The sequence below is a fragment of the Tiliqua scincoides genome, chromosome 1 (assembly GCF_035046505.1).
Source record: "Tiliqua scincoides isolate rTilSci1 chromosome 1, rTilSci1.hap2, whole genome shotgun sequence".
Taxonomy (NCBI): Eukaryota; Metazoa; Chordata; class Lepidosauria; order Squamata; family Scincidae; genus Tiliqua; species Tiliqua scincoides.
In genome coordinates this window covers 11,234,348-11,260,596 of record NC_089821.1, presented here as the reverse complement: position 1 = coordinate 11,260,596, position 26,249 = coordinate 11,234,348, and the positions used below count along the sequence as shown (strand labels likewise).

General features: G+C 43.0%; 1 protein-coding gene and 1 pseudogene across 1 annotated transcript in view; both read left to right on the top strand.

The window, feature by feature from the left end:
- The first annotated feature begins 4,955 nt into the window (after positions 1-4,955).
- Positions 4,956-5,074, top strand: LOC136637606 (5S ribosomal RNA; annotated as a pseudogene).
- A 9,781-nt stretch (positions 5,075-14,855) lies between these two features.
- Positions 14,856-26,249, top strand: part of FMN1 (formin 1) — a 144,794-nt gene continuing 133,400 nt past the window's right edge. The window contains exons 1-2 of the mRNA XM_066612303.1: positions 14,856-16,433; positions 18,141-18,258. Coding sequence (XP_066468400.1) covers positions 14,856-16,433; positions 18,141-18,258 — 1,696 coding nt within the window. The remainder of the gene's footprint in view (positions 16,434-18,140; positions 18,259-26,249) is intronic.

Here is a 26,249-nt window from a genome sequence, read left to right as displayed (position 1 = left end):
ACCAATCTGTGGAAGATTTAAAAAGGAGGTTGTCCTTCACACAGTGCATAATTATATGTGTAATTCATTGCCACAAGATGTGGTGATGGCCATTAGCTTGGATGGCTTTAAAAGGAGGCTGGACAAATTCATGGAGAAGAGGTCTGTCAATGGCTACTGATTAGGATGGATTTGTACTACCTTCAGTTCAACGGCAGCATGCCTCTGAATATCAATTGCAGAGGAGCAGTGGTGGGAAAGCTGCACCTTTTCTCCTCCGTGGCTTCCCAGAAAGCTGCACCTTTTCTTCTCCGTGGGCTTCCCAGAGGCAGCTGAGTGGGCATTGTGAGAAATAGGATACTGAACCAGATGGGCTTTGATCTGAAGAGTTACAAAGGCCAAAATAACAGGGTACAGGTCTGTTCCACAGATCCCCCCCCCCATGGATACAGAAACCACAGATATGGGGACTGTATAAAAATAGAAACCCCTGCACCCATACACCTGTTAACATTGTTAAAAGCTTACCGGGGTATAATTTTCTTGTTTTAATAGGTTGGCTGCTGGCAGCCTGAATGCTCGATGAAACTACCTCTAACACTAAATATTTATTTTTCACACCACTTTTCCTCCAAAGAGCTCAGGGCAATGTACATAGCTGCTCCCCTCCTTTTGTCCTCACAACAACCCTGTGAGGTAGGTGAGGTTGAGAGAAAGTGACTGGCCCAAGGTCACCCAGGAAGCTTCATGGCTGAGGGGGGATTTGAACCTGGATCTTCCAGGTCTAAGTTCACCTCTCAAACCACTATATCACCCTGGCTCTCTAGGAATGAATAGGAAGCCTCTGAATGTCATAACAGGGTTCAAGATTAATTTAGCTTATGGTGTTGGTCACATAACAGGCAGCTCAATCCAATCACTTCACCAGGAGCCACAGTGCTGGGGAAAGAATGAAGGAGGTGATAATCACTGCACTGTAGCATTCTTTCATGAGCTCAGGCGGAAGGAAGGGGTTGCTTGCCTTGGAGTGAAGCTGTTCTAAGTGCCTGGAGCAGCCATTTTCAACCACTGTGCCGTGGCACACTGGTGTGCCACGACTGGGCCACAGGTGTGCCACAGGAATTTGGGGGAAGATTATTTATTAGTAGAGCCAATGGGGAAGTGAGTCCTCCACTGGCAGCATGGTGTGCCTTGTCAAGTGTCAAAAACCTGATGGTGTGCCTTGACAATTTTAGTGCTTTGTCAGTGTGCCATGAAATGAAAAAGGTTGAAAATCGCTGGCCTGGAGAATGATTGATGGATTGTCAGCCGGCTGCCCTCTGACATTAATGAGGCTATTGTTAAATGACTTTTTCCTTTAATTTAAAGGGCCCTTCTCGTCACCTTGAGATAAAACCATGGGTGAAAAATCCATGGATAATGAGATTATACCTGCATTATTTGCAATGGTCACTTTGTTTTTTGAATGAGCGCTATCATTTGGTTTTTGTCAACAAAATTACGGTGTTCCCAATTTCTGGTTTTTACACTGTTAAAAATCAATTGCTGACAAGAACAGTATGCAGAAATATCTAAGAGAGATGAGAATGATCATGAGGAGAATATGCAAAATGACTGCTCTCTTTCTCCCCTCTGCACTCGAGTTCTCTCTCTCTCTCTCTCTCTCTCTCTCTCTCACAGAGACACACACACACACCAATGTACTTAAATACTATTGCATTTCCAATAGACAGTTCTATTGTATAATCAGATTAATCCCAGTTGTTGCCTCTATTGGACTAAGTTATTATTGTTACACTTCATGAAGGAGGTTTGGAATGGGATGGGAGAACTGAAACTGCCATAAATGTCTGGTCTTTTACTTACTAATGGTTCATTGGCACTCTGGAAAACTGTGTCAATTTCATTGTGCACTCATGTGCATAAAAACCTTATGTCAAGTCCATTCTTAGGTGCGTTAGACAAGCCTCTTATACCAGGAGGGAATTTTACATTGTAGTCACAATATGATAAAAAAACTCATACCCTAATTTCTACAGATTGTGTGACAAGTATTATTATTAAGAAAATTTATATCCTGCATTTCAATAAAAAGTTTACAAAGTGCTTTACAGAGAAAATGGCTCCTTGCCCCAAACAGCTCACAATCTGAAAAGATGCAGAAGGAACACCAGCAAACGGCAACTAGAAAAGACACTGTGCTGGTGTGAAGATGGACAGATTCTCTCCCCTGCCCTTTGCCCAGGTAGTTCATGACTGCAGAGTTCTGCTGGCAAAGAAAAATAACACCCTCCAAATTAAAGGTCTTTGTTCTGTAATCCAGATGACAACAGTCCTTGTGAGACAACATGGTATTTGTATGATAAATGTGCTTGTGTAGGTCAGAATTGTGTCCACTGCACATTCAGCACATTCATCAGAACTTTTGAATGACATTTACATGCTTGCAAGCTGTACATATGTAGGCTCTATATGCATTCTGTCTATCCTGCATAGGGTGCCAATTGTGCAGGCAGAAGTCCTATGCTTATGTTTAACTCCACATGTATAGCCAGTACATGGAGGGGTATTAGGGTTGAATTGGCTGGTCCTGCCCCCAAACTCTGTATGCTGGGATAGTAAACCATGACTGAGCAGAATTTCTAACTTCATGGGAGGGTCTAATGCAGTGGTTTCCAAACATTTTCTAATGATGACTCCCTTGACCATTGGCCACGACTCCCAATTAGGGCTATAATCCTATATGTTGTATAGCGAAACGGGTTTTTATGAGTATTCCGCAGCTCCCCTGGCTGGTTTCCATGCAGTAGTCGGGGATAGGGCCAGTGAGTGTGATTTGACCTGACCCCTCCTCACGCACACATTTCAAGTGTCATGCCGTCTGGACAGAGTTAATGTTATGGAACAATCAGAAGAAGTGGGTGCGTTTTCCGAAATGTCATCAGGAAGGAATTTAGCCACTGTTTATATTATTAACAGTATTTATATACCGCTTTTCAACTAAAAGTTCACAAAGCGGTTTACAGAGAAAAATCAAATAACTAAATGGCTCCCTGTCCCAAGGGCTCACAATCTAAAAAGATGCAAATGAATACCAGCAGACAGCCACTAGAACAGACAGTGCTGGGGTGAGGTGGGCCAGTTAACTCTCCCCCTGCTAAAAAAAGGAGCACCCACTTGAAAAGTGCCTCTTACCCAATTAGCAGGGGTATATATATTGATGGAGTATTTCTATTTATTAGCCACTTCACAGTATTGTTAATTTTATAGATGGCATTCCAGTCAATTACTTTTAAATCCTCTCTGAGCTGTATCATTAGATCAGGAGGAATAATTTATATCTGACACTTGGAAAAAAAGCAAGCAGTTGCTGCTTGTCCTATTTATATCCAACCCATTCTCCAATATCTCTTTGCGCAAAGCACATAAATACACTTTGTGCACACAGGACTTCTCTCTGCCCGTCCTAATGACATGCATTGTGTTAATTCTGTGAAAATGTTCATGAAGTGTAATTGAGTCAATAATCTGTGATCAGAGTGTGCTTTTGTATCTCTTGTCAATGATGAGGAAAAGCTAAGAGACCATGAACTTCAGATTTGGGTAAGAAGAGACTGTATAAAAGGTGAATACAGATTTTTTTTCTTTTTCTTTTAAGCAGTTCTAGAAGAGCCTAGTGCTTTTCATTTGAGAGAAAATGCTTGGTACCATTTCTCTTGTAATACTGTAAACCCCCAAGCTGACTGCAGTTTTAAAGAGGTTCTCATAGTTGGGGATAATTTTCTTCTTTTTCTTTGTCTTTGTTGAAATCATGTAGGTATTCTAGCAGAGGCTGCTTTGAAGAATGGCTTCTCAGAACAGGCAACTAATATATATGTCAGAAATAAGGATGATGATGCCTGGGTTTTAGATTGCAGGTTGGGACAATCTGATCCATCTTCCTATTGCAGTGAGTTGGGAAGAGCCGACAGAAAGGCACTACATCTAGACCTAAATGTGAGTAGTTCTCTAAATGATGCTACCAATTGCTATTTGTATAAACTAACATTTTGTGAAGTAACCTTTTATTATTCAGTTGCATTCCCTTACATAGGCAAAGAGGGCTCTTTAAAAATTATTTATGGTATCTTGCACTTACATGGGCCAATCAGTGACCTTAGGATCTGAAGAGATCCACCTCTTAGATTCAACATGCTTAGGTTCAAAAATAAAGCAATAACCTCTTATGGTCCCAGACCGTTTACTGTTCCCCAGGCAATGAAGCCTTTATACTTGTAATATCTGCGAAGTCCACTTTATACAATCATCAATGATTTGCAGCCAAGCTACCAGCAAAAGATACAGTGATGCTTGAAACTGAATGAATGTGGGCAACGCTGACATCTATTGGCAGACCTACAGGAACATATTCAGAATACATCCAGTCCCTTGCATGTGTGTCCTGAAATTATTTTATCTTTTTAAGATCTAATTTATTGCCTATTTATTTTACTTAGTAAAATAATTAATGTTGTCATATTGTGGCAATACCTGTATGGGGTGAATATGTTTTCATGGTACTGTTTTTAATGCACGAGTAATAGCACTAGAAAAATAACTAGTGCCTGAAATTGATATTCTGCTGTTATTGACTTTTCCAAATATTGTAGGCAGCTTTTTTAAGTACCAAAAAAGAAAAAAAATTGTAAGTAGTGAAAAATAATAAAAGTGTTTCCTCAAACAACTGATTCTATATACAGTTTGCAATTTTTTCCACCTAATATGAAACAACTGAAGACTTTAGCAATAACTGTAATACTTCATTTCATTCCTTTCTTGTTGGCTTCTGCTGCATAATTGTTTCTCATGCACTTATCTGCACAATCTTGACCTTTTGTACTCCTTTTACTTTTAATGTGTGGTTTTGGTTACCAGACTGCAGTACTGAACTGATTTTTCATTCCTTTTAATTCTGGTGAATTTGAGGTATTACTTGGATCTAGAGTTATGTTACCCTGCAGATGCCCAATCTCGTCTGATCTTGGAAGCTAAGCAGGGTCAGGCCTGGTTAGTACTTGGATGGGAGACCGCCTGGGAATACTGGGTGCTGTAGGCTTATACCATAGTCTTTTGAGACTGAAGGTTGCCAACCAGAGTTATGTGGGTAGAAATCTACTTGTACAGAGGAGTTTCCCTTCCCCTGTTTCCACTGCAACCCCCTGAAAGCCAATCCTGGGGGAGGGAAAGAGGAATTGGCTAAAAATCATTGTTTTCCCTTTTGTGATCTTAACCAGGAGAAGATTCATAATGGGTTGCTTCTATCTCTCCTTCAGCTTTGTTTAGATCAGCGATTTTCAACCTTTTTCATCTCATGGCACATTGACAAGGTTCTAAAATTGTCAAGGCACACTACCAGTTTTTTGACCATTGACAAGTCACACCATGCTGCTGGTAAGGGGCTCACATTCCTCAATGGCCCTACTAATAAATGACCCTCCCGCAAATAAATGATCCTTGCGGCACACCAGTATGCCACGACACAGTGGTTGAAAATGGCTGGTTTAGACCCTATTTAGAACAAACCAGTATTCACTGGGTTCAGACATCATAACAAATCCTGTCTTGCGTTAAACCAGGACTGGTTTCTTCCTCCCCTCATGTGCTAAGGGAAGGAGGAAGCAAGTGTGCCTGATTCTAGGGGATGTTGCACGTAACCTGGACTGAACCATGGTTCCCTATGATATCTGAACTGGACCACTGCTTTTTTTTCCACTTGTTGATCCTGTCCATACTTGTGTTCAGATTTTTGGTCTCAATTAGATTACCATTTTGGTAATTAGGTTATCGAAATCTTCTGGGGTGGTCTTCCCTATTTTTAACATTTTGCCACTCACTCTTTTCCGCATGCATATATGACCATTCTTTTTCTACTTTGTGTTCACTTGCAAGCCTTTTCCCTCTCACTATCAATTTCACATTGTATTACCTTCTAATGTATTTTTCCTCCAGCTATAGCTTATCTTTCATTTTTGATTTCTCAATTTTTCCTTCTTGGTCTGTGTAGTCTTCTGGTCCTTTGTTATTTGCTAAGTTTCTTTCTTTCTTTCTTTCTTTCTTTCTTTCTTTCTTTCTTTCTTTCTTTCTTTCTTTCTTTCTTTCTTTCTTTCTTTCTTTCTTTCTTTCTTTCTTTCTTTCTTTCTTTCTTTCTTTCTTTTAAAAAAAGTGCCTTAACACTCATTTATTCAAAAGCCTATGTTAAATAGCTTTTGATTTTGCTCCAGTTGTAGTTTTTTCATGTTTTCCCTTATCTAAATTAGAATGTATAACTACGTATTACTCAGAGCCTGTGTATGTGTATGTGTGTACTTTGAAGCAACTAGTTAATGCTGGTATTTCACAAATAATAAACATTGTAATGTTTAGGAATATTTTAGGGCAGTGGTTCTCACACTGTTAGCACCGGGACAAACTTTTTTAGAATGAGAATCTGTCAGGACCCACCCGAAGTGATGTCATGACTGGAAATGACATCATCAATCATGGAAATTTTTAACAATCCTAGGTGGTAATCCTACCCACACTTACCCAGGAGTAAGTCCCTTTACTCTCATTGTTAAAGGAATAAACATAGTAGCCTGTTCAAAGTACAGATCTGTAACATTTCCCCAAATGCAGTCTCATACCTTGTTGTTGGCAACCTTCAGTCTCGAAAGACTATGGTATCGCTCTCTGAATGGTGGTTCTGGAACAGCGTCTAGTGTGGCTGAAAAGGCTGATTCGGGAGTGACAATCCCTTCCACACTGGGAGCAAGTGCAGTCTGTCCCTGGTCTGTCTCCCTGGCTGTGGGCCTTCCTTCTTTGCCTCTTAGCCTCAGACTGTTGGCAAAGTGTCTCTTCAAACTGGGAAAGGCCATGCTGCACAGCCTGCCTCCAAGCGGGCCGCTCAGAGGCCAGGGTTTCCCACCTGTTGAGGTCCACTCCTAAGGCCTTCAGATCCCTCTTGCAGATGTCCTTGTATTGCAGCTGTGGTCTACCTGTAGGGCGCTTTCCTTGCACGAGTTCTCCATAGAGGAGATCCTTTGGGATCCAGCCATTGCCCATTCTCACGACATGACCAAGCCAACGCAGGCATCTCTGTTTCAGCAGTGCATACATGCTGGGGATTCCAGCTCATTCCAGGACTGTGTTGTTTGGAACTTTGTCCTGCCAGGTGATGCCGAAGATTGTGGTCTACCTGTAGGGCGCTTTCCTTGCACGAGTTCTCCATAGAGGAGATCCTTTGGGATCCAGCCATTGCCCATTCTCACGACATGACCAAGCCAACGCAGGCATCTCTGTTTCAGCAGTGCATACATGCTGGGGATTCCAGCTCATTCCAGGACTGTGTTGTTTGGAACTTTGTCCTGCCAGGTGATGCCGAAGATGCATCGGAGGCAGCGCATGTGGAAAGCGTTCAGTTTCCTCTCCTACCATGTCTCATACCATGGTAGCATCAAGTCTAATGTATTAAAAATGAAATATTGAAATGAATGGGGAACCACCTGAAATTGGCTCATGACCCACCTAGTGGGTCCCAACCCACAGTGTTTTAGGAGGATCAGGGAGCTGCAATGGAAAGGAATTGGCTGAAAAACTTAAATGCTTTCTGTGAGTGGAACTCTGCTTGTGTGCTTCTGGAACTTAGTCACCACAGCCATGAGGCCACCTGAAATGATCACGTGAAGCAGCACCCTTGGGAGGGTAGTGAATGGACATGACCCCCACCGGTCTGCTCACTGCCCTCTCCAGCCTGCCATTCCACTGGTTGTTCAAGTCCTCTTCCAACTTTCTGGGAGCAAGTCAGGATCGCAGCAGTGGTAGCCTCCCTCCAGCACTGCTGTGGGTCTGGGACCCACCAGTGGGTGGTGACCCAATTTTTGGTGGATTGTGAAATTGGCAGGGCAGATTAAGATATGTGCATCAAGGGTTAAACAAGCTGCTATGGGGGAGGAGCACTGATGCCCAATCACTAGCCGTACCCCTTGGCACTTATAAATTAGGTAGCAGCTTCTATGGCCTCTTAAAAGTTTGAGAACCACTTATTTAAATTATGAAAGTGGTAGATTTTTTTCTTGCACATTTCTTGGTTTTTTTCTGAATACTAGATACATTTAACTTAAGTTCTTTTAAGTAAAGTATAATTATATCCTAAGCTTTGACGTCTAAGTTAGTTTCTAAACTATGTTTTAGAAACATAGTTTCTAAAACTATGACACGGAAGTGTGACTAGCTCACCAATTTGGCTTAGGGTTCCTTCCGGATGTGTGATGGTGACAACATTTTTGTAGTGCCCAGATTGTCCACATAGGAAATTATTCACCACTCATAAGATCCATCCCTTACTGAAGTTGGTGGCAGAGGTCCCATTAATTTTTGAGAATCACAGTCCACAGCTGCACTTTAGTTATAAGGTATTGGAGTAAGGAACAGTCTTAGATATTAAACTAAACTTCATGTTAATTTTTTCTCAGTTTGAGAGTTGTATTTGAGGAAGGACAAAGACTTGGGGTACATTTGTTTTCCCAGTTCAAAGATATGACCTAGCTGGAGAGAATATTAGTCCCATACAGTAACAACTTCATACTTAGCTCTGCAGTATTTAAAGAATTGTTTATTCTTTCACATTATTTGTTCCTCAAACAGCTTCACTGCAAACGTTTAAAGATATGAATAGCCTTTCTAGTCAGAAAATACAGTGATGATTTTATGTATAATGTATCATAGGGCTCCACCTTCTCTCCAGCAGAGACAGAGGATTTCATGCAGCTCAGTGACGATGATCTCTTTGCAGCATTTTAGGACTTCAGCAGGGATGCTGTCTTTTCCAGGTGCCTTGCCAAAGGCAAGGGAGTCCAGGGCCACGTGAAGTTCTTCTAGGGTTGGTTCACTGTCAAGCTCTTTCATCACAGGCAGGCACTCAATGTTGTTCAGTGCTTCTTCGGTGACTACATTTTCTCTGGAATATAGCTCAGAGTAGTGCTGCACCCAGCGTTCCATCTGCTGCGCCCGATCCTGGATGACCTCGCCTGTGGCAGACTTCAGAGGGGCAATTTTCCTCTGTGTTGGACCTAGGGCCTGCTTGATACCATCATACATCCCCTTGATGTTGCCCGTGTCAGCTGCTATCTGTATCTCGGAACAGAGCTGGAGCCAGTAGTCGTTAGCACATCTCCCGGCAGTCTGTTGGACTTTGCTGCGAGCAGTTCGGAGGACCTGCAGGTTGCGCTCACTGGGACAGGCCTTGTATGCTGCTTGAGCTCTCCTCTTTTCCTCAATGACTGGTGTCAACTCCTCAGAGTGGGCTTCAAACCAGTCTGCCGCCTTGTTGGTCTTCTTGCCGAATATGGACAAGGCGGTGTTGTAAACGGTATTCTTGAAATGTTCCCATCTGTTGGATGCGTTTGCGTCGGCCGGGCCTGGAAGAGATTCCTCAAGCGCTTGTGCAAATTCCTCCACTTTTCTCTGATCCCGGGTCTTGCTGGTATCAATGTGAGGTCTTCCTTCCTTTTTCGTGTGATACAGTCGCTTTGTTTGCAGTTTCACTCTGCTGCACACCAGGGAGTGGTCAGTGTCGCAGGCAGCACCATGATAACTGCGTGTGATCTTGATGCTGGGAAGGCTGGAGCGTCTGGTGAGGATCAGGTCGAGCTGGTGCCAGTGCTTTGATCTTGGATGTCTCCAAGAGACTCTATGTTGGGGCTTTGTGTTGAAGAACGTGTTGCTGACACAGAGACCGTGATGACAGCAAAACTCTAGCAGGCGTTGGCCATTTTTGTTCATCCTCCCAGTGCCAAACTGACCTAAGCAAGTGGGCCATGAACTGTTATCAGCACCAACTCTAGCATTGAAATCGCCGAAAGAGAGTCTGGTCCAACAAGAAGCTGACGGAACATACCAAGATCCAGGTCTACAGAGCCTGTGTCCTGAGTGCACTTCTGTACTGCAGCGAGTCATGGACTCTTCGCTCACAACAGGAGAGGAAACTGAGCGCTTTCCACATGCGCTGCCTCCGACGCATCCTCGGCATCACCTGGCAGGACAAAGTTCCAAACAACACAGTCCTGGAACGTGCTGGAATCCCTAGCATGTATTCACTGCTGAAACAGAGACGCCTGCGTTGGCTTGGTCATGTCGTGAGAATGGATGATGGCCGGATCCCAAAGGATCTCCTCTATGGAGAACTCGTGCAAGGAAAGCACCCTACAGGTAGACCACAGCTGTGATACAAGGACATCTGCAAGAGGGATCTGAAGGCCTTAGGGATGGACCTCAACAAGTGGGAAACCCTGGCCTCTGAGCGGCCCGCTTGGAGGCAGGCTGTGCAGCATGGCCTTTCCCAGTTTGAAGAGACACTTTGCCAACAGTCTGAGGCTAAGAGGCAAAGAAGGAAGGCCCATAGCCAGGGAGACAGACCAGGGACAGACTGCACTTGCTCCCGGTGTGGAAGGGATTGTCACTCCCGGATTGGCCTTTTCAGCCACACTAGACGCTGTGCCAGAACCACCTTTCAGAGCGCGATACCATAGTCTTTCGAGACTGAAGGTTGCCAATACAAAAATCATAGGGCTATAAAGGCTATTGTGAAAACTTCATTTTCAGCTGGAGCAGTGCATATTGGTGACTTTCACTGAGCAGATTTTGAATGTAAATGTTGAATGGAGAGAAAGCTGTGCCCTGCTTAGCTGAAAGAAATGAATTCTCATTTCTTTCTTCCCGGATATTCTATTTAAGACATCAGATACTATTTTAAATATCAAAGTATAGGATATAATTAGACAACAATTATCTATGTTTTGGATGATGTCTATCAAGGTAAATCGACTATGACTCAGTTCAATAGAATCACCGCATAGCGCCAAAGCTCAGCCATTGCAATTAAGAAGTGTTTTGAATGTGCACATTATAATTCCTGGGGGGAAAAAATTAAGCCCTATATTCAAGGTTAATAGATGTACTGGAACCTAGGGATCCACTCAGTTGTTGTTGACTACATTTATGGGCCAACATGTCCTTTATGACTTTGTTAATGATAGTATTCTACCAGATAATGCAGTCAAATGATAATGCATACCATCAAATAAAATGCAGTCAAATGAAAATGTTACCATCTAATGATAAAGGACACCCTTTATCAAGGGACAAGCCAATACCCTTACAGCAGTGGTTCTCACATGTTTTAGGCCGGGACCCACTTCTGAGAATGACAATCTGACCGGGACCCATCAGAAGTGATGTCATCAACCTGGAAGTGATGTCATGGCCGGAAGTGACATTATTAAACAGGAAGTGCCATCATTGTTATGCCAGAGCCTGAAATGATGTCATCAAGCAGGAAGTGACATCATTGTTTTCACCTAGGAACTCAAATTGCATATGATAAAATAAAATATTGCAGCTCAGAAGCTTCGTCCAATTCTTCCCCCCCCTCTCCCGCTACCAATGGCTTCTCAGAGCACAGTAAGCCACAAATTGAAACTCAGGCTCAGAAAACTGTGTCTTGCTTAGTACAACTAGAAAAGTCAAACAAACAGCAGGCTGCAAAGAGATCCCAAGGAAGGATTGTTGCCTGCCTTGCATTTCAGAGACCATTCTTTGCAACAGATGCATGTTTCCACATACATCTCTAAACAATGTCATCAACCAGTCTCTTAGAGTTGTATTGCATACTATGCACATGTTGTATTAACAGGATAATCCTATGCATGTCTACTCAAAAGTAAGCCCCATTGTGTTAAATTGGGCTTATTCCCAGGAAAGTGTGCATAAGATTGCAGTCTAAGGGTATGGGGACAGAGGGATGAGAAGGGCTGGAGGGCAGAGTTCAGTCACTGCAGAGGTGGGGGGGGGGTTTGAAATAACCAGAAAAAGAAAGAGAGAGAGAAAGAAAAAGAGAAGAGGCAAAGGGGTGGGCAGATAAAGAGGGTAGTATCACAACATGGACCACTCAGCATCATACTGCAGTTCCAACTTGTGCAAGTGCATATTTTCCTCCCCCCATTAATTTGCTTAAGAAAAAGAACCTGCAGTCTGACTGCCCCATTTGAAGTGAATCAGTCTATTGTTCCTATTCCAGAAGCCAAATGAAAAAGCAGTCAAGCAATATTTGAATCCAGAGTAGGCTATTTACACTTCACCTAAGTGGAGGAAAGATGAGGTCAAATTATACTAAATAAAAAGTTAAATTCCTAAATTTAACTCTCAGGTAAAAAACAAAAACCAAAAAAAAAACTGGAGTTTTGCCATGGGTGTTGTGCAGCCCAGTTGTGTGCAAATTCACTTGTAAGTCTCACAAAGATAAATGGGGTTTATACAAAAGCAGGTGTGCATAAGATTATAGACTCAGGAAGTCCCCTGCTTTCCTCTGTTGTCTCTGCTATGACAATTGACTATGACTAAGCTCCTTGGGGCAGGGACCTGCTGGGAGGTTCTCCATGTGCATCATATGATATTACAATATCTTCCTGCCATCATATTGCTTGCAGAATCCACCTCTATGCATATCCACATTGACATGTACAGGACCATTTTCTTCACCAGTATTTTGTATCTGTGTGATCCACCTTACTTGGGAGCAAGTCCCACTGAACTCAGAGTAGGGCTTACTTCTGAGTAGTCTTCTGAGTAGATCTGCGTAGGATTTGTGCTCTGGCAGCATGCCGTGATGTCATCAATCATCTACAAAAGTGTCCACTGGGCATGGGAGATTTGTGTAGTCCTGCTTAAAATTTCTCCACTGAAACCAGCAAGCTTGTCTTGTGCCTTCTTGATCAGAGCCTGTTTTAATAAGCCAAATTTACTTTCTTTTCTCCTATCCTATGCCATTATACCTCTGAACCCAAGTAAAGCAACACTTATGATGTAACACTGAGGTTCTGTATCAGTTCCAGTAGTTTTTCCACATAAACAATGACCAAATACAAACAGGGCCACCAAACAAAATAGATTGGCGACGGTCATGTGCTAGGGAAAGGAAATACCCTCTTAATTAAGAATACATTTATTGAATCCATTGCCACAGTAGGCTGTGATGTCCAGTGATACGACTAGCTTTTTGAAAGGGTGAGAAAAATTCAGGAATAATAGCTAGGAATTAAGGGCTCAATCCTATCCAACTTTCCAGCTCCGGTGTAGCCACAATGCAGCCCCATGGTAAGGGAACACATGTTCCCGTACCTTAAAAAGGCCCAAGTGACTGCCCCTCCACCACAGGATGCAGTGCAAATCCCACTGGCATAACTAAACCAGCATTGGAAAATTGGATAGGATTGGGCCCTTAGGCTGCAATCCTACCCTCACTTTTCTTGGAGTAAGCTCTATTGATGATAATGGAACTGAGTAGACAGGCATAGGATTGGGCCCTGAACCTTTGTATTTGAGAGCATATGGCTGATTACCAGATACTGAGAAAGAGCACTAAAGGGCTACTATCTCGTCCACATCCTACTTGTGAACTTCCTAGGGGCTTTGTGCCCTTCACTGGAGAATGATTCCTGGACTTGTAGTCTGATCCAGGAAGGTGATTATTATTATCTTAAATCCTTTACAGTTTCAGATGCTATATATCTAGGATAACTGTGTATAGGAAAGGGATTTGGCTGGACAGTAAGCAACTTAACTGAAAGTTAGCTGCCCCTTGACTTGAGTTGCACTGGGATGTCTTGCTGATTCTATACGCTGTAGCTCTGTGAGTTTTGTACTTGCATCCTTGTTCGTGTGTACATATGGCTTTAATTTTTGTTTCCTGGAATGAAAAAATAAAATACATTGAAAAGGCGCTGAGAAAAGTCCTTGCAATCCAGCTGGAGACTTGCATGACAGCTCTTGTTACATATGTATTTTGACTTTAAGAATCTACTTGTTTCTCTGGCTATAAGAACTTTCGTTTTGGAAGATATGCTGCAGCGGTTCATATTTTCATCTCTCCTGTTCTTTGCAGAGTTAATTATTGAGTCCTGGGCTGTGCCTGTTTACCTCGCCTTCCCATATAGTTTCTATTCTGTGGGTGTGGTGAAATTGTCAGATAACTACCTGTTTATAGTCCACAGAAGGAGCTGTACAGAGTTGAAGAGAGTGTAATACAAAACCAGTCTTGTCGGTTGCTGTTCACTGGCTAAAATCTGCATTCCAGATTAAACCTGCAGCAAAGCGGAAGAGTGATTTTTTTTTTAATTCAGCTTGAAGGGCACTGCACTCAGTTAACTGGAGCTTTTCAGCAGTGGGAATTCTCCAGAAGTCAGAAGACGGCATACTTTTGGTGACGATTTTGAAACATTTCTATCGGCATTTTTCAGCTTTCTAGCATTTCCCCTTGAAGGTTTTTCTGAAAACAGCTTTGGATCACAGTGCAGAAGATTCTAAGAAACTTTCAGGAGTTTTCTGCGGAACTTTCCATGAGTCTCAGGCCGGCATAAGGAAGTAGCAAACTGCAAGTATCAGCTGTTCAGTAAAAACTGCTTAACTGAATTTTTTTAGTAAGTGGAAAGCTGCGTGGGGCAGATGGAACTGTAGGAATTAATGCAACCGGCAGCTGTATTTTCAACTGTGATTAGTTTGTAGCAGACTTGTCTTGATGAAAAAGCCATAGGATAGAGTCACTGCTAAAAAAAATGGATGCTGTGTGAGAAGATGCCAAGTCTCCCAATTTTCCTTGTGTCCATGTTTTAAATGTCTGCAGAAATGTGCCTTTGAGAGTACTGCACTGAACGTAGGAAGGAAGGTGGTGACTGATTTGGGGAAGCCACCTTCCTCTGTGATGATTTAACTTAATAGACTGAACGAAAACACTGCCTAGGAATCCTTGTACTGAAATGAAGTAATATCTGTCCCAGGAGTATCACCTGGCTTGTGATTTGCTGACCATGGCAGCAAATCAACCTTCTGACTCCAGCGAACTCTCTGACCTAGGGAGGGCAACAGTGGCTGACCCAGGCCAGACTCTCTTCACTAAATTTTCTATGAAGGCCCTTTTTGGATTTACAACTCCGTTGGAATCGGGCACTTCCAAAGATGAGGCTGTTCTTAAAGGGTTTCGAACCGTCAATGGTGGTATCGACATTCACGAGGACGACCAAGAAGAGAGAAGCAATATCAATGATGATGTTGATCCAGGAATAGTTGGGATTTTTCCAGAAATGGTGCAAGGAGAAGATGTGAGCGATGCTGAAGCCATCTCACAACCTGATACTGACAGCACATTTGACAGCAATATTCTAACTAGTCTTCAAACCACTGCTGGTGCTTCAGGTGACTGTGAGGATGAAGAAGCCTCCCCTGTTGATTCCAAAGTCAATGATGGCACACTTATTGACTCTGAAGTCAGTACCAATGTGCCAGATGACTACGAGGCTGATGCTTGCAGGCCAGTTGACCTGGAGCTAAACAAAACAGAGCATAATGAGCCATCTCTTTCCAGTTCATATTCTCCTCCCTCTCCTTTGTCTGAATTCAGCAAACATGATGACAAGGATTCCATTCTTGTCCAGGGTGTTTTGGTTCATACAAAAAGTGAGGCGGAATCAGACAATGGGGCTACAGACCAAGAAAGGGATGAAAACATTACAGACAAATCTGTGTTAAGTAGTGCTGTATCTTTGGAGGGTAGTGCTTGGAATGAAGAAGACGAGGAAACAGAAGGATATCCAGAAACTGGTAATATTAGGGATAGAGATAAAACTGAACAAACTCTACCAAATTTTGAATTGTCTTCCGTAGAAATGGATGATACAGTACAGGGAATCAGTTCAGACAGTGAAAATATATTAAGGGATGAGGTCAACAATAGTTCACCTGTTACAGAAGAAGATGCTCAGGAACCTGGAGAAGAAGAGCATATATCTCCTGCGAACGATTCTAGCACTGCCTCCCTTTCGAAACCAGCATCAAGTGAAAAGACCTTTCAGCTGCCTGCCTTCTTTAGTGGGCTACGTGTACGGAAGAAAGGACTACCTACAGATGTGGGGGAAACCGTCACTGAAATCAAGCAGAAGGACGGTGATTTGGCTTTGCTTAAATTGAAACAGCCTGTTAAGAAAGCTAATATTGCACCAGACCCATTAACTAAAAGGAAACCTTCTGAGCCAAAAGCTGGTCCTACTTTTCTGGAGCAACTTTCTCAGTTCTTAGGACCTAAAAATGAGGCGAAAGATCCTAGTGAGGTCGCAGGTGAATCTAGCGGCAATGAGGATGGTCAAGACAGCAAATCTCCAGTGAAAATGGAACCCTCCGGCCCCTCTGAAGAGGCAAAGCCAAGTCCTGCTGAGTCTGCATTAGATGCGTTTAAGGCGTTATTCACTCGCCCTCCCAAAAAAGAGACAACTGCGGATACATCAGAACTGGAAGCCATAAAACGCAAAATGAGACATGAGAAAGAATCACTAAAGGCAGTATTTGAAAGGACTAAGTCTAAATCTGGTGATGGAGCAGCTGACTCAAAACCAGTAGGTTGATTAACTCTTTTAGTCACAGGTCTGGAATGTAAATATATTTTTGTATTACTAACTTGTTAAATGGACTAGTTATTTTAAATGAACTAAAGTAACCAGGAAAAAATATGGTGTAGGAAGAGCCAACCTTGGTGTCGCCAAATGAAGAGACCTGACAGGTCTCAATGGTTTTGTTGGTTCTCACTATCACAGTACTAAGTTGTGTTGGTGAATGCTGTGCATCCAGAACTATATTACTCTATTGTTGTAAAAAAAACCTGCTAATTGGGTAAGAGGCACTTTTTCAAGTGGGTGCTCCTTTTTTTTAGCAGGGGGAGAGTAACTGGCCCACCTCACCCCAGCAGTATCTTTTCTAGTGGCTGTCTGCTGGTGTTCTTTTGCATCTTTTTAGATTGTGAGCCCTTTTGGGACAGGGAGCCATTTAGTTATTTGATTTTTCTCTGTAAACCGCTTTGTGAACTTTTAGTTGAAAAGCGGTATATAAATACTGTTAATAATAATAATAATAATAATTAATAATAAAAATGCAATTACCATTTTTTATTATTATTATTTCCACCCAATGGGGGCAGCTTGCAAAATAAAAGGAACACAGCAATACAGTGAAAGATTAACAGGCCAATCTTATCCACACTTTCCTTGGAGTAAGTCCCATTGATTCTAATGGGACTTACTTCTGAGTAGACATGCTTAGGATTGGGCTGTAAAACAATGTTAAAACCAAAAAATTTAATCAATGTACAGGACACAGCAATGTACAGAATGATATGATTTGGTCAGCTAGCCTTACATCAGCCCTGTGAAATAATACACTATGGTTCAAGTTTTTAAAAAATGAAGCACTGAAGTTGAGAGTTAATTTACTAACGGCTTAAGTGAGTTTGCGGCTGATCAGAAATTTGAATCTAGGTTTCCTGGATTCAAGGCAATAGTCTTTCAGCCATATTGGCAGGTAAACACTTGAGTATCCAAAGAGTTAAAAATAATTCAAATATGGTGATATGATAAATAAATGTGGCATCACTGTGTAACTCTAGTGTTGCTAGGGAGCTCTAGGTGTGCCATGGAAATGTGCATGGCAGTGCTAGATAATCAGGAAAATTACAAAGATCATACCCGTGTGGAGCTGCCTGTGTATACCAGAGCCTTTCAAGTTATTGTGGCTATCTTATAGGAACAAACAAAAATTGAAGTAGTTGTGTTGGTCCATTGGAAAAAATACAAAAGTACCAGTAGAGAACCAGCAAGTTCTCAAACTTACCGGGGCTGTGATGCTCTCGGAACCCACAAGTGTGTGGTGGTGACGCAAAATGCATCGTGCAGGGACATAGCTGGCCACTCCAAACAGTGGTAAAAGAGTCAGGGCACATGGGAGGGTGTGTTTTCATGCTCTGCACACTGTGTTGAGCCTCCTGCAGCTGCTTGGAGGCTCATGCCATGGTTTTCCTGTCCTGCATTGCCCCAGGGCGTCACAATTTTGGGAACCACTGCAGTAGGGCGCTAACCTTTGTTAATCACCACAAAAATGTCACAAAACAGTGAGCAAGCTTCAGTTTTCTGAAGACCATTCTTCAGGCTGGGCCCAAAAAATGTGCTGGGGAGCAGGGAGGGAGTTGAAGGTGACGAAAGCATCTAAATGCCATGTTTGGTTTCGTCATTTTTTAAAAAATATGCATCTTAATTTCTGTTTTATTTCATCAGACTGATGTAAGCCCCTCAGAACAGGATGACAAGACTCCAGGAAGACTCCAGACAGTCTGGCCACCACCCAAAGCCAAAAACGAAGAAGAGAAAGTAGGATTAAAGTATACTGAAGCAGGTAATGTGGAATGGTGACATTTCGATAATAATTTAAACTGTGTTGCGCTTCCAACGCAAGATCTTAGGCAGTTGTGATATTATGCTCAAAAAGAAAAACTATTTGTATTATAGTTTGGTGCTGTAATTAGTTTCTAAAGGCTGCCAGGTAGGAATTTTGTTACAGGCAATTTGTTTTTAGATAATGCGGCTCCGTTTGTGATTGTAATGCATATCCCATCTACCCGGTAGATGATCTACTCGTCAGCCTGGGAAGGCAGCTCATCTGAGAGAAGGAAAACCCAGGCTTCGCGCACTGGAGAGGACACTCTGTTCCAGAGCCACCATTCAGAGCGTGACACCATGGTCTTCCGAGACTGAAGGATGCCAACAACAACAGCATATCCCATGCTAAATGCCCATTTCAAACAAGTTTGAAATAAAATGGCACTGCGCTTTTTGTACAAAGGGCTAAACATATTCATGACTGGCTGTTTATAGTCTTTGTAGACCAACCAAAATTAAGTGTGTTCACTAATTCATCACCTGTAAGAGAAATTTTGTGTCAAAGGATCAGTTTGGCAATTGCAATTAAGAACCTCTTTTTGAAATGTAGATTGAGAAATACTCTGTGTGTGTGTGTGTGTGTGTGTGTGTGCGCGCGCACGCGCGCGCTTGCATTATACATTTTGTGTTTTCACATAGAGTAATAGGAATAATTTGCCGGCAGTCGCGTAGCTTCATTCAGTTCTGTTTCTTACTAGGGAATTGTTGAGGACTTTGCAGTAATCCTGAGATATAGGGCTATGATGAAATAAGATGACTTCAAGAAATGTTACATTTATCTCTTAAAGGATGACTTAAGCCTTTCTAAGGACACTTGTGATATGTGACAACAGACCGACTAGTGCAGACCTTGGGTCTGAGAGGACCCAAGGGAGCATGGCTGGGAGGATTGCACAGGATACTGGTGGTACCTTTGCCATTGATCTCTGTCCCCTGCCATCCTCCTAGTGGTGCCAATTCCCACCCCGTGCTTCCCTCGTTTGTGGCAGCAGTCCAGTATCATGCAACAGTGTAGATTTCTGCAATGTTGCAAACCACAGCGTGTTGCCCGAATGTGAGTTCCAGCAGCAGAAATAGGTGTGGGCAGTTTATAAATGGCACTAGCTCTGAGGCCAGCTTGCAGGGAGCTCTTGGGCACTGGGTCCCCTCTGGCACCCCATGCCTGCCCCTGATCGCACTTGGGTGCTGTTCTCACCAGAAGGGAGGGTTCAGGAGTTGGCCTGGCTAGGTGGGCCTTCTGATGGGTATGGACCCTTGGCCAGTACCATTCCTGGCCAGACCCTGATGCCAAACCTGCGTGGCATTTAAGTCGACATTCATATGGACAAGTACTTCAGTTTCACTAGAGGAGTTGAAGCAAAAATATTATAGACTTCTTTATAAACAAGGACTGAGTCCTGTTCTGTTTTATGTTTATGAAGTTTCATCTTCACATAAGTTAAACATTGAAGCACTGGAAATATAATGTCAACTTTTATGGGTTCTTGTTCATTTCTGTTTGCTCCCTATCAAATTGTGGTATTGGAAATTTGGTGGTTCAGGATTCAGGGGTAGGGCTAATGAAGCCCATGCGTGCTATACACTTGGGATCTTATCACCTTTCAGTCTCCTTCACCTGTTCCTATCAGGATACCAGCAGTCCATTTTCAAGCATTTCTATTATAAGGCAGTCTATTGCTATTTGTTTTTCTAAAGGGTTGCAAATAAATAAAAAAAATTTATATTTCTAGTGTGAAGAGCTATGTGATGGTTCAGTGGAATGTCTACCCTCCACATGCCTGATCTTGTCTGGTCTTGGAAGCTAAGCAGGGTCAGGCCTGGTTAGTACTTGGATGGGAGACTGCCAGGGAATACCAGGTGCTGTAGGCTTATACCATAGTCTTTCGAGACTGAAGGTTGCCAACCAACCAGTGGAATGTCCTCAGACAGATGGAACTGTACCAGATCTTGAGTGCAATATATTTGGCTCCTGTTGCAGTGCTTAGACTGGCAATCATTAACGTACTGTATGCCTGCTAATTTGCTTAGAGCTTGGCTTCTGCAGTAGTATCGTTACTCATTTGAAGAGTGTTAGAGAGGGAAATTTGGTGATGAATCAATCCAACTTTTCAGTGCTGATATAGCCATGCCCACAGGTTGTGTGCTGCATCATGAAGTGGGGAGGGGCAATCAGGGAGGCCTCCTCAAGGTCAGGAAATAGTTTTCCCTTACCTTGGAGCTGCATTGTGGGTGCATCAGCACTGGAGAGTTGAATAGGATTGGGCCCTTAGTAGCACAGAAATACTGCAAAGGCTGGTCTCGAGTGTTCATTGGGAGGTGCACAAACAAAGGCACGGTTGCAGCAGTCGCTTCCGGCCCAGCGCTGGAGTGGGCTTGGCACGAGCCTGTGTTGGGCCAGCGCCAGTTGGAGACCACCTGGCCTCCACCCAGCACTCTGTGCAAGCACTGGGCTGTGAAGAGGCGTTCTGAAGCAAGGGGAGGGCAGGGAGAAAGCGGGGCAGGGGGAGGGATGGGGCAGGAGGGGGTGGAACCTGTGGAGCTCCACTAGGTCCTTAGCCCCATGTTGGGTCTTCCAGCATCACATGGGGTTGCTTTACTCTGCACTGGCTATTAGCCGGTGCAGAGTTGAGTAACCCCATTGTGAGGGCACTCCCCTTACTCAGGGAAAGGGGACAAATGTCCCCTTCCCCTGAGAAGATGTTGGAATCCACTGGCGGCTGCCTGGCATGCTCAGGATGCCGTGGCAGCCATTTTGGCGCCATTTCAACCCTGGCTGCCGGGCAGCTCAGGATTAGGCTGTCCAACCCTTTGCTCCCACCGCAGTCCAGGTCTGCATTGCCCCGTTCTGCAGCTCCTATTTTAGCACGGAAAAAGTAACCACTTCAGGGCCAGTCAATTAACTTAATGTGTAGTTTGGTCCTTAAATATTAGCAGCTATGGATGGCTATAGACAGCAATATAGAAAGAATTATGCTACTTGTTTTATTAATTTATTGTTATTTCTTAATTCAAACTAACCCCACCCAATTCTCAATATAATGAAAAGGCTATTGTCCCAAAACACAATGTCTCTCCAAAATGTAATGGATGTCTTCATATTCCAGGATCTCCACTTCTTTGCCCCATGTACTCTGAATACACGTAATATGCCCTTTACTGAGAACCCTATAGCTTCCCTTCCTCTGTTCTTTCCCTATTAGTGAAACATACACAGGACAAAGAAAGGATGCCCAGGTGCTTCTCTGTCTGTGACAGCCTCCTCCTTTTCTGGGAATAAAGTTTATGACTGTGTTATGGCTTAATGCATGTAAGTCTGGTTCAGGTTCATTACAGGTTGTGGAAGAAATGCTAAGAACATTATACTATAAAATGGATTTTTAAAAACTTAATTAGTTTATTCTGCGCATGTGAACAAGTGGAAATGGTGTTTCTCAGAGAACTGGATGCCAAAGCAGCCAGCCCTAATAGCATTTAAGGCGGTTGTTTTGCCTTGTGACTTAAAAAGCAGGTTGAGTACATGGTTAATGCTCAGCTCATGCTCCTAAAGTGTCATGTGTCCCACGCACTCTTCCCTCCCAGTCAGCCACTTGTCCAAGAAGATAGAGAAGAAAACGGGGGAATTCCCAAAGTGCTGAAAGGGGTTTTAATGTTATGATCGCTCCAGTAAAATCAAATGCTCAGTACGTTTTGGACAAGCTCTTCTCTAGAGGTGAAAGATAAATTATTCCATCAGAAACCGAGAGAAGTATAGATCTGTTTAATATTGAAACCCAAAGAATTTCAACATTTATTGCCAGTCTTGATGGAGACACTTCCTGAGCAACTTGGTGGTGTCAGTAGAATGTCTACAGGGGGAGTGGGGTAAGTATTGCAGGTGCCGCAGTGTGCCGTGTAAGCGGTTCCTGCTGCTCACTGTCATTCTGGGCAGTGCCCAGGACATAGCGAGTGGGAGGGTCACTTACATGGTAGCGCCTGCTGCCCCCGTAGCTCTGCTACTGGGGTGGTGTTACCATGGGGGAGGGGGGGGAACTGTAGCTTAGTGGAAGAGCATCTGCTTTGCATGTAGAAGGTCCCAAATTCAATCTCCAGGAAGGGCAGAGAAAAGTTTATGTCTGTAAATCTTGGAGAGCCATTTCTCATCAGTGTCAACAGCACTGACATGGCACTGATCTAGATGGGCAAGAGTCTCATTCAGTTCCACCCATTTTTGCCTGGCCCACAGGTATACACATTTGGTCCCTGTTGCATCTATGCAATGTTGGGCAGAAATGACTTAAAGCAGCTTCCTATATTCCTGTGTACCGAATCACATTAGGGGTGAGTTGTTTGCGATCAGTTAGCATTCATAAAATATGCCCAAAGGTGTCTGTTATCACTGAGCTCCTATTATCTGTGTTTTGCTACTTTCCTAAGTTACTCCCATTCGTAATGCTTGGTAAAAAAAATCTACTTTATAAATCATTTGAATGGAAACCTTGGTTCTCATCTTGGTGATAATGGTCATGGGCATCTTGACACTATTGGCGGGGAGTTTGTGAGATTTTCGAAGTCTTGACTGCATTTGTTTGTGTTTCTGGCTCTGAAAAGTTTTGGAGGAGAACATTAGGCAGTAGGTAAGTGTCCCTTCCAAGAATGTGACAAAATATTCCTTGTACTATATAGAATATACCACAATAAATAACCTCCCTTAATGGCAAAAGTTTCAAGTCTTGCATTCCTTTGTATTTTAATCTTCAAAATTCTATTCAATTGCATATTAAAATATTCAGAATAAGTTACTCATTTCAATAAATCAGCTAATTTCTGTTTATGTAATATTTGCGTTTGGGAACGTTTCAGTTTCATTTTTGAATTCCTAGCGACATGATTATTTGATGCTAAACAGGCATGTTAACTGTCTGCTCCGGTATTTATTAGGCTGTCATTTTGTTTGTTTGTCAGTCCTCCTCATTAGAACTGTCATGTCTTCATTTGATTTTCTTAATTTTTTTTCTGTCTTTATTGGAGAGGCTTCAAGCGAATGCACAGTTGAAGAACAAGGCTTTAAGAACATAAGAAGAGCCCCACTGGATCAGGCCATAGGCCCATCTAGTCCAGCTTCCTGTATCTCACAGCGACCCACCAAATGCCCCAGGGAGCACACCAGATAACAAGATAACAACCTCATCCTGGTGCCCTCCCTTGCATCTGGCATTCTGACATAACCCATTTCTAAAATCAGGAGGTTGTGCATACACATCATGGCTTGTACCCCATAATGGATTTTTCCTCCAGAAACTTGTCCAATCCCCTTTTAAAGGCGTCCAGGCTAGACGCCAGCACCACATCCTGTGGCAAGGAGTTCCACAGACTGACCACACGCTGAGTAAAGAAATATTTTCTTTCCCTCTTTAATACTTTCCCCCTTTTAATACTCTTTTAAATAGTAGTCACAGTAGGTGTCGCTATTGTATGTACAGCTAGCTACGTAGACTAAGGTGAAAGAAAAATGCAGTGATGACTTTAAGTATAAGCTTCTTCCATTACAAAGGTTTTGTGGGTTTGTTTTTATATTGTGGGACCTGAGTTTTGTATCTTCTGGTGTGTCCTGACAGATTGTCATTCTAAAAAGTGGGTCCCGGAGCTAAAAAGTTTGAGAACCACTGCCATGGAGACATAAGGGCTAAGTATCCATCACAATGGCTGGCTGAACTAAGGGGCAAAACTAGATATTTGGAATAAGTGCATATTTGTTAAACATGCTCTTTCCTTGTTTATCTTGTTTAGTCTTGTAGGACAGGGCTCCTGAAAGCTGGCATTAGGCCTGGGGCGAGATGCCTGAATGCCCCCCTTCCTAAATTTTCTTACAAATGTTACTACTTTTTAAAACAAGTTTTTAATTGACAGTTTTAACTTGTATAGGTTTATATTTAATATGTCATCTAACAATTGAAATATTGGCCTTTGTAGGCTGTCTGAAAGACTGTACTTTCCCATACAAACCTGTATGGGAGGGACTTCTCTCATCCACACCACCCTCTGATGTCCTTACTTTGAGTAGTGCTACTGAGTTTCTTTTCGGCTGCAATCCTATCCACACTTACCTGGGAGTTAGCCCTATTTACTATAATGGGACTTCTGAGAAGACATGCATAGGATTGGGCTCTTCTACCTTGGCAAAATCCTCCTCGTTTGCTTTATCTTCTAATAATGCACGGGCACCCACATTTCACGATCTCCCTCATTACTATGCAATGGTTTTGAAGCAAAGCTCAGGTGAAATAAACTTGCCTGGTCTGTTGTTGATTTTTCATTTTTATTCTCTTTTTTCTTTTCTGTTCTGTGCTCCAGACTTATATTTGCACTCCATACAGTTAATTTCATCTTCAAACAATGCCAGAAGATATGTAAACTTGATCCAAGGTCCTAAATCAGCGATTTTCAACCACTGTGCCATGGCACATTGGTGTGCCGTGAATGGTCTGCAGGTGTGCTATGGGGGTTTGTGGGAGGGTCATTTGTTAGTAGAACCACTGGGGGATGCGAGCCGCTGCTGTCAGTGTGGTGTGCCTTGTCAGTTGTCAAAAAACTGATGGTGTGCCTTGACAATTTTAGTGCCTTGTCAGTGTACCATGAAATGAAAAAAGTTGAAAATCATTGTCCTAGATACATGCTAAATTGAACGAAGGGGTGGAACTGACTATTGGGGCCTGGGAATTCTGTGAACTGAGCTGGGTGAATTACTAATGGGGTCTATTAGTTCTGATATGAAGGTGTAAGCTTACAGTTAAAAAGGCAATTCCTATTGGCTGGCTTATATTGTTGAACCATTCTGAAATACAAATCATGTCACTTCCATGGTTTTACTTGTACTGTAGTTGATTCTTTGATCTGCAAGTTTACAGGGCTCTGCTCCTTCACTGTCTCTCTAAATACTTCATCCTGTAGCAAAGTCAAGCCGTCTCTATGGCACCTAAATTTCTATGGCAACAGACTGACACTGTAAACACTATTTTTATTTCACAAGTGTGTGTGAAAGAGCAGCAAGGTTGTGAATGAGAAAGCCCTTATTAGGACACAAGTGCCTTAAAGGAAATATTGAGAATAAAACCGTATGTAAAAGCAAAATGGATTTCAACTATAGTGTGAGCTGCCGATCAGTAGCTCCAGAATGCATGTTAATTAAGGGCTCAATCCTGTTTTCAGCACTGATGCAGCCCTGCCAACTGGGCATGTGCTGCATCCTACAGTGGGGGGACAGGACCATCACAGAGGTCTCCTCAAGGTAGAGAAATGCTTGTTACCTTACCTTGGGGCTGCATTGAGGTTGCATAGGATTAGGCCCTAAAGCAGGTTGCTTTTCCACTGAGAAGTGAATGAACTGGCGTTCTGAATATAGGCTTGTAGTTAATCAAATTCTGAATGTTATATTTGTCTATATATCAACTAAATGCAAGATAGTTAAGATTCTGTCTACTATCTGCTTGATTGCAGTTTTTTACCACACTAAGGGCACAATCCTGTTGTACCTCTGCACTGCTGGTGCAAGTGCTCCACCAGTGCAGACTGCTGCATATATACTCTAAAGTTAGTAGCACTCGCTGGAAGGCCTGTGCTGTCCTGCTGGCACAAATGCAGGACCCAGCATGCACTGGACATAGTACGTTCTGTGCAGGGCAGTACAGGGGCGTGGGGAGGGGGCAGGTGGATCAGGCCTGGAAGGCGGGCAGAATCGGCAGTGCTGGCAGTGAGCACCGTATCCGACACCTCTCCCCAGGCCCAAACAAACTAACATAGATTCAATCAGAATTGTACCAGTGATTTAGCAGGCACAGTTTCGAGTAGACCCATTGCATAGGCTGGGGCTTTCCTTGGGGCAAGGGGACAAATGGCCTCTTACCTTGAGGAGACCTCCAGATTGCAAAATTCCCCAGTGGGATGCAGCACAAGTCACAGTGGCCCCACTGT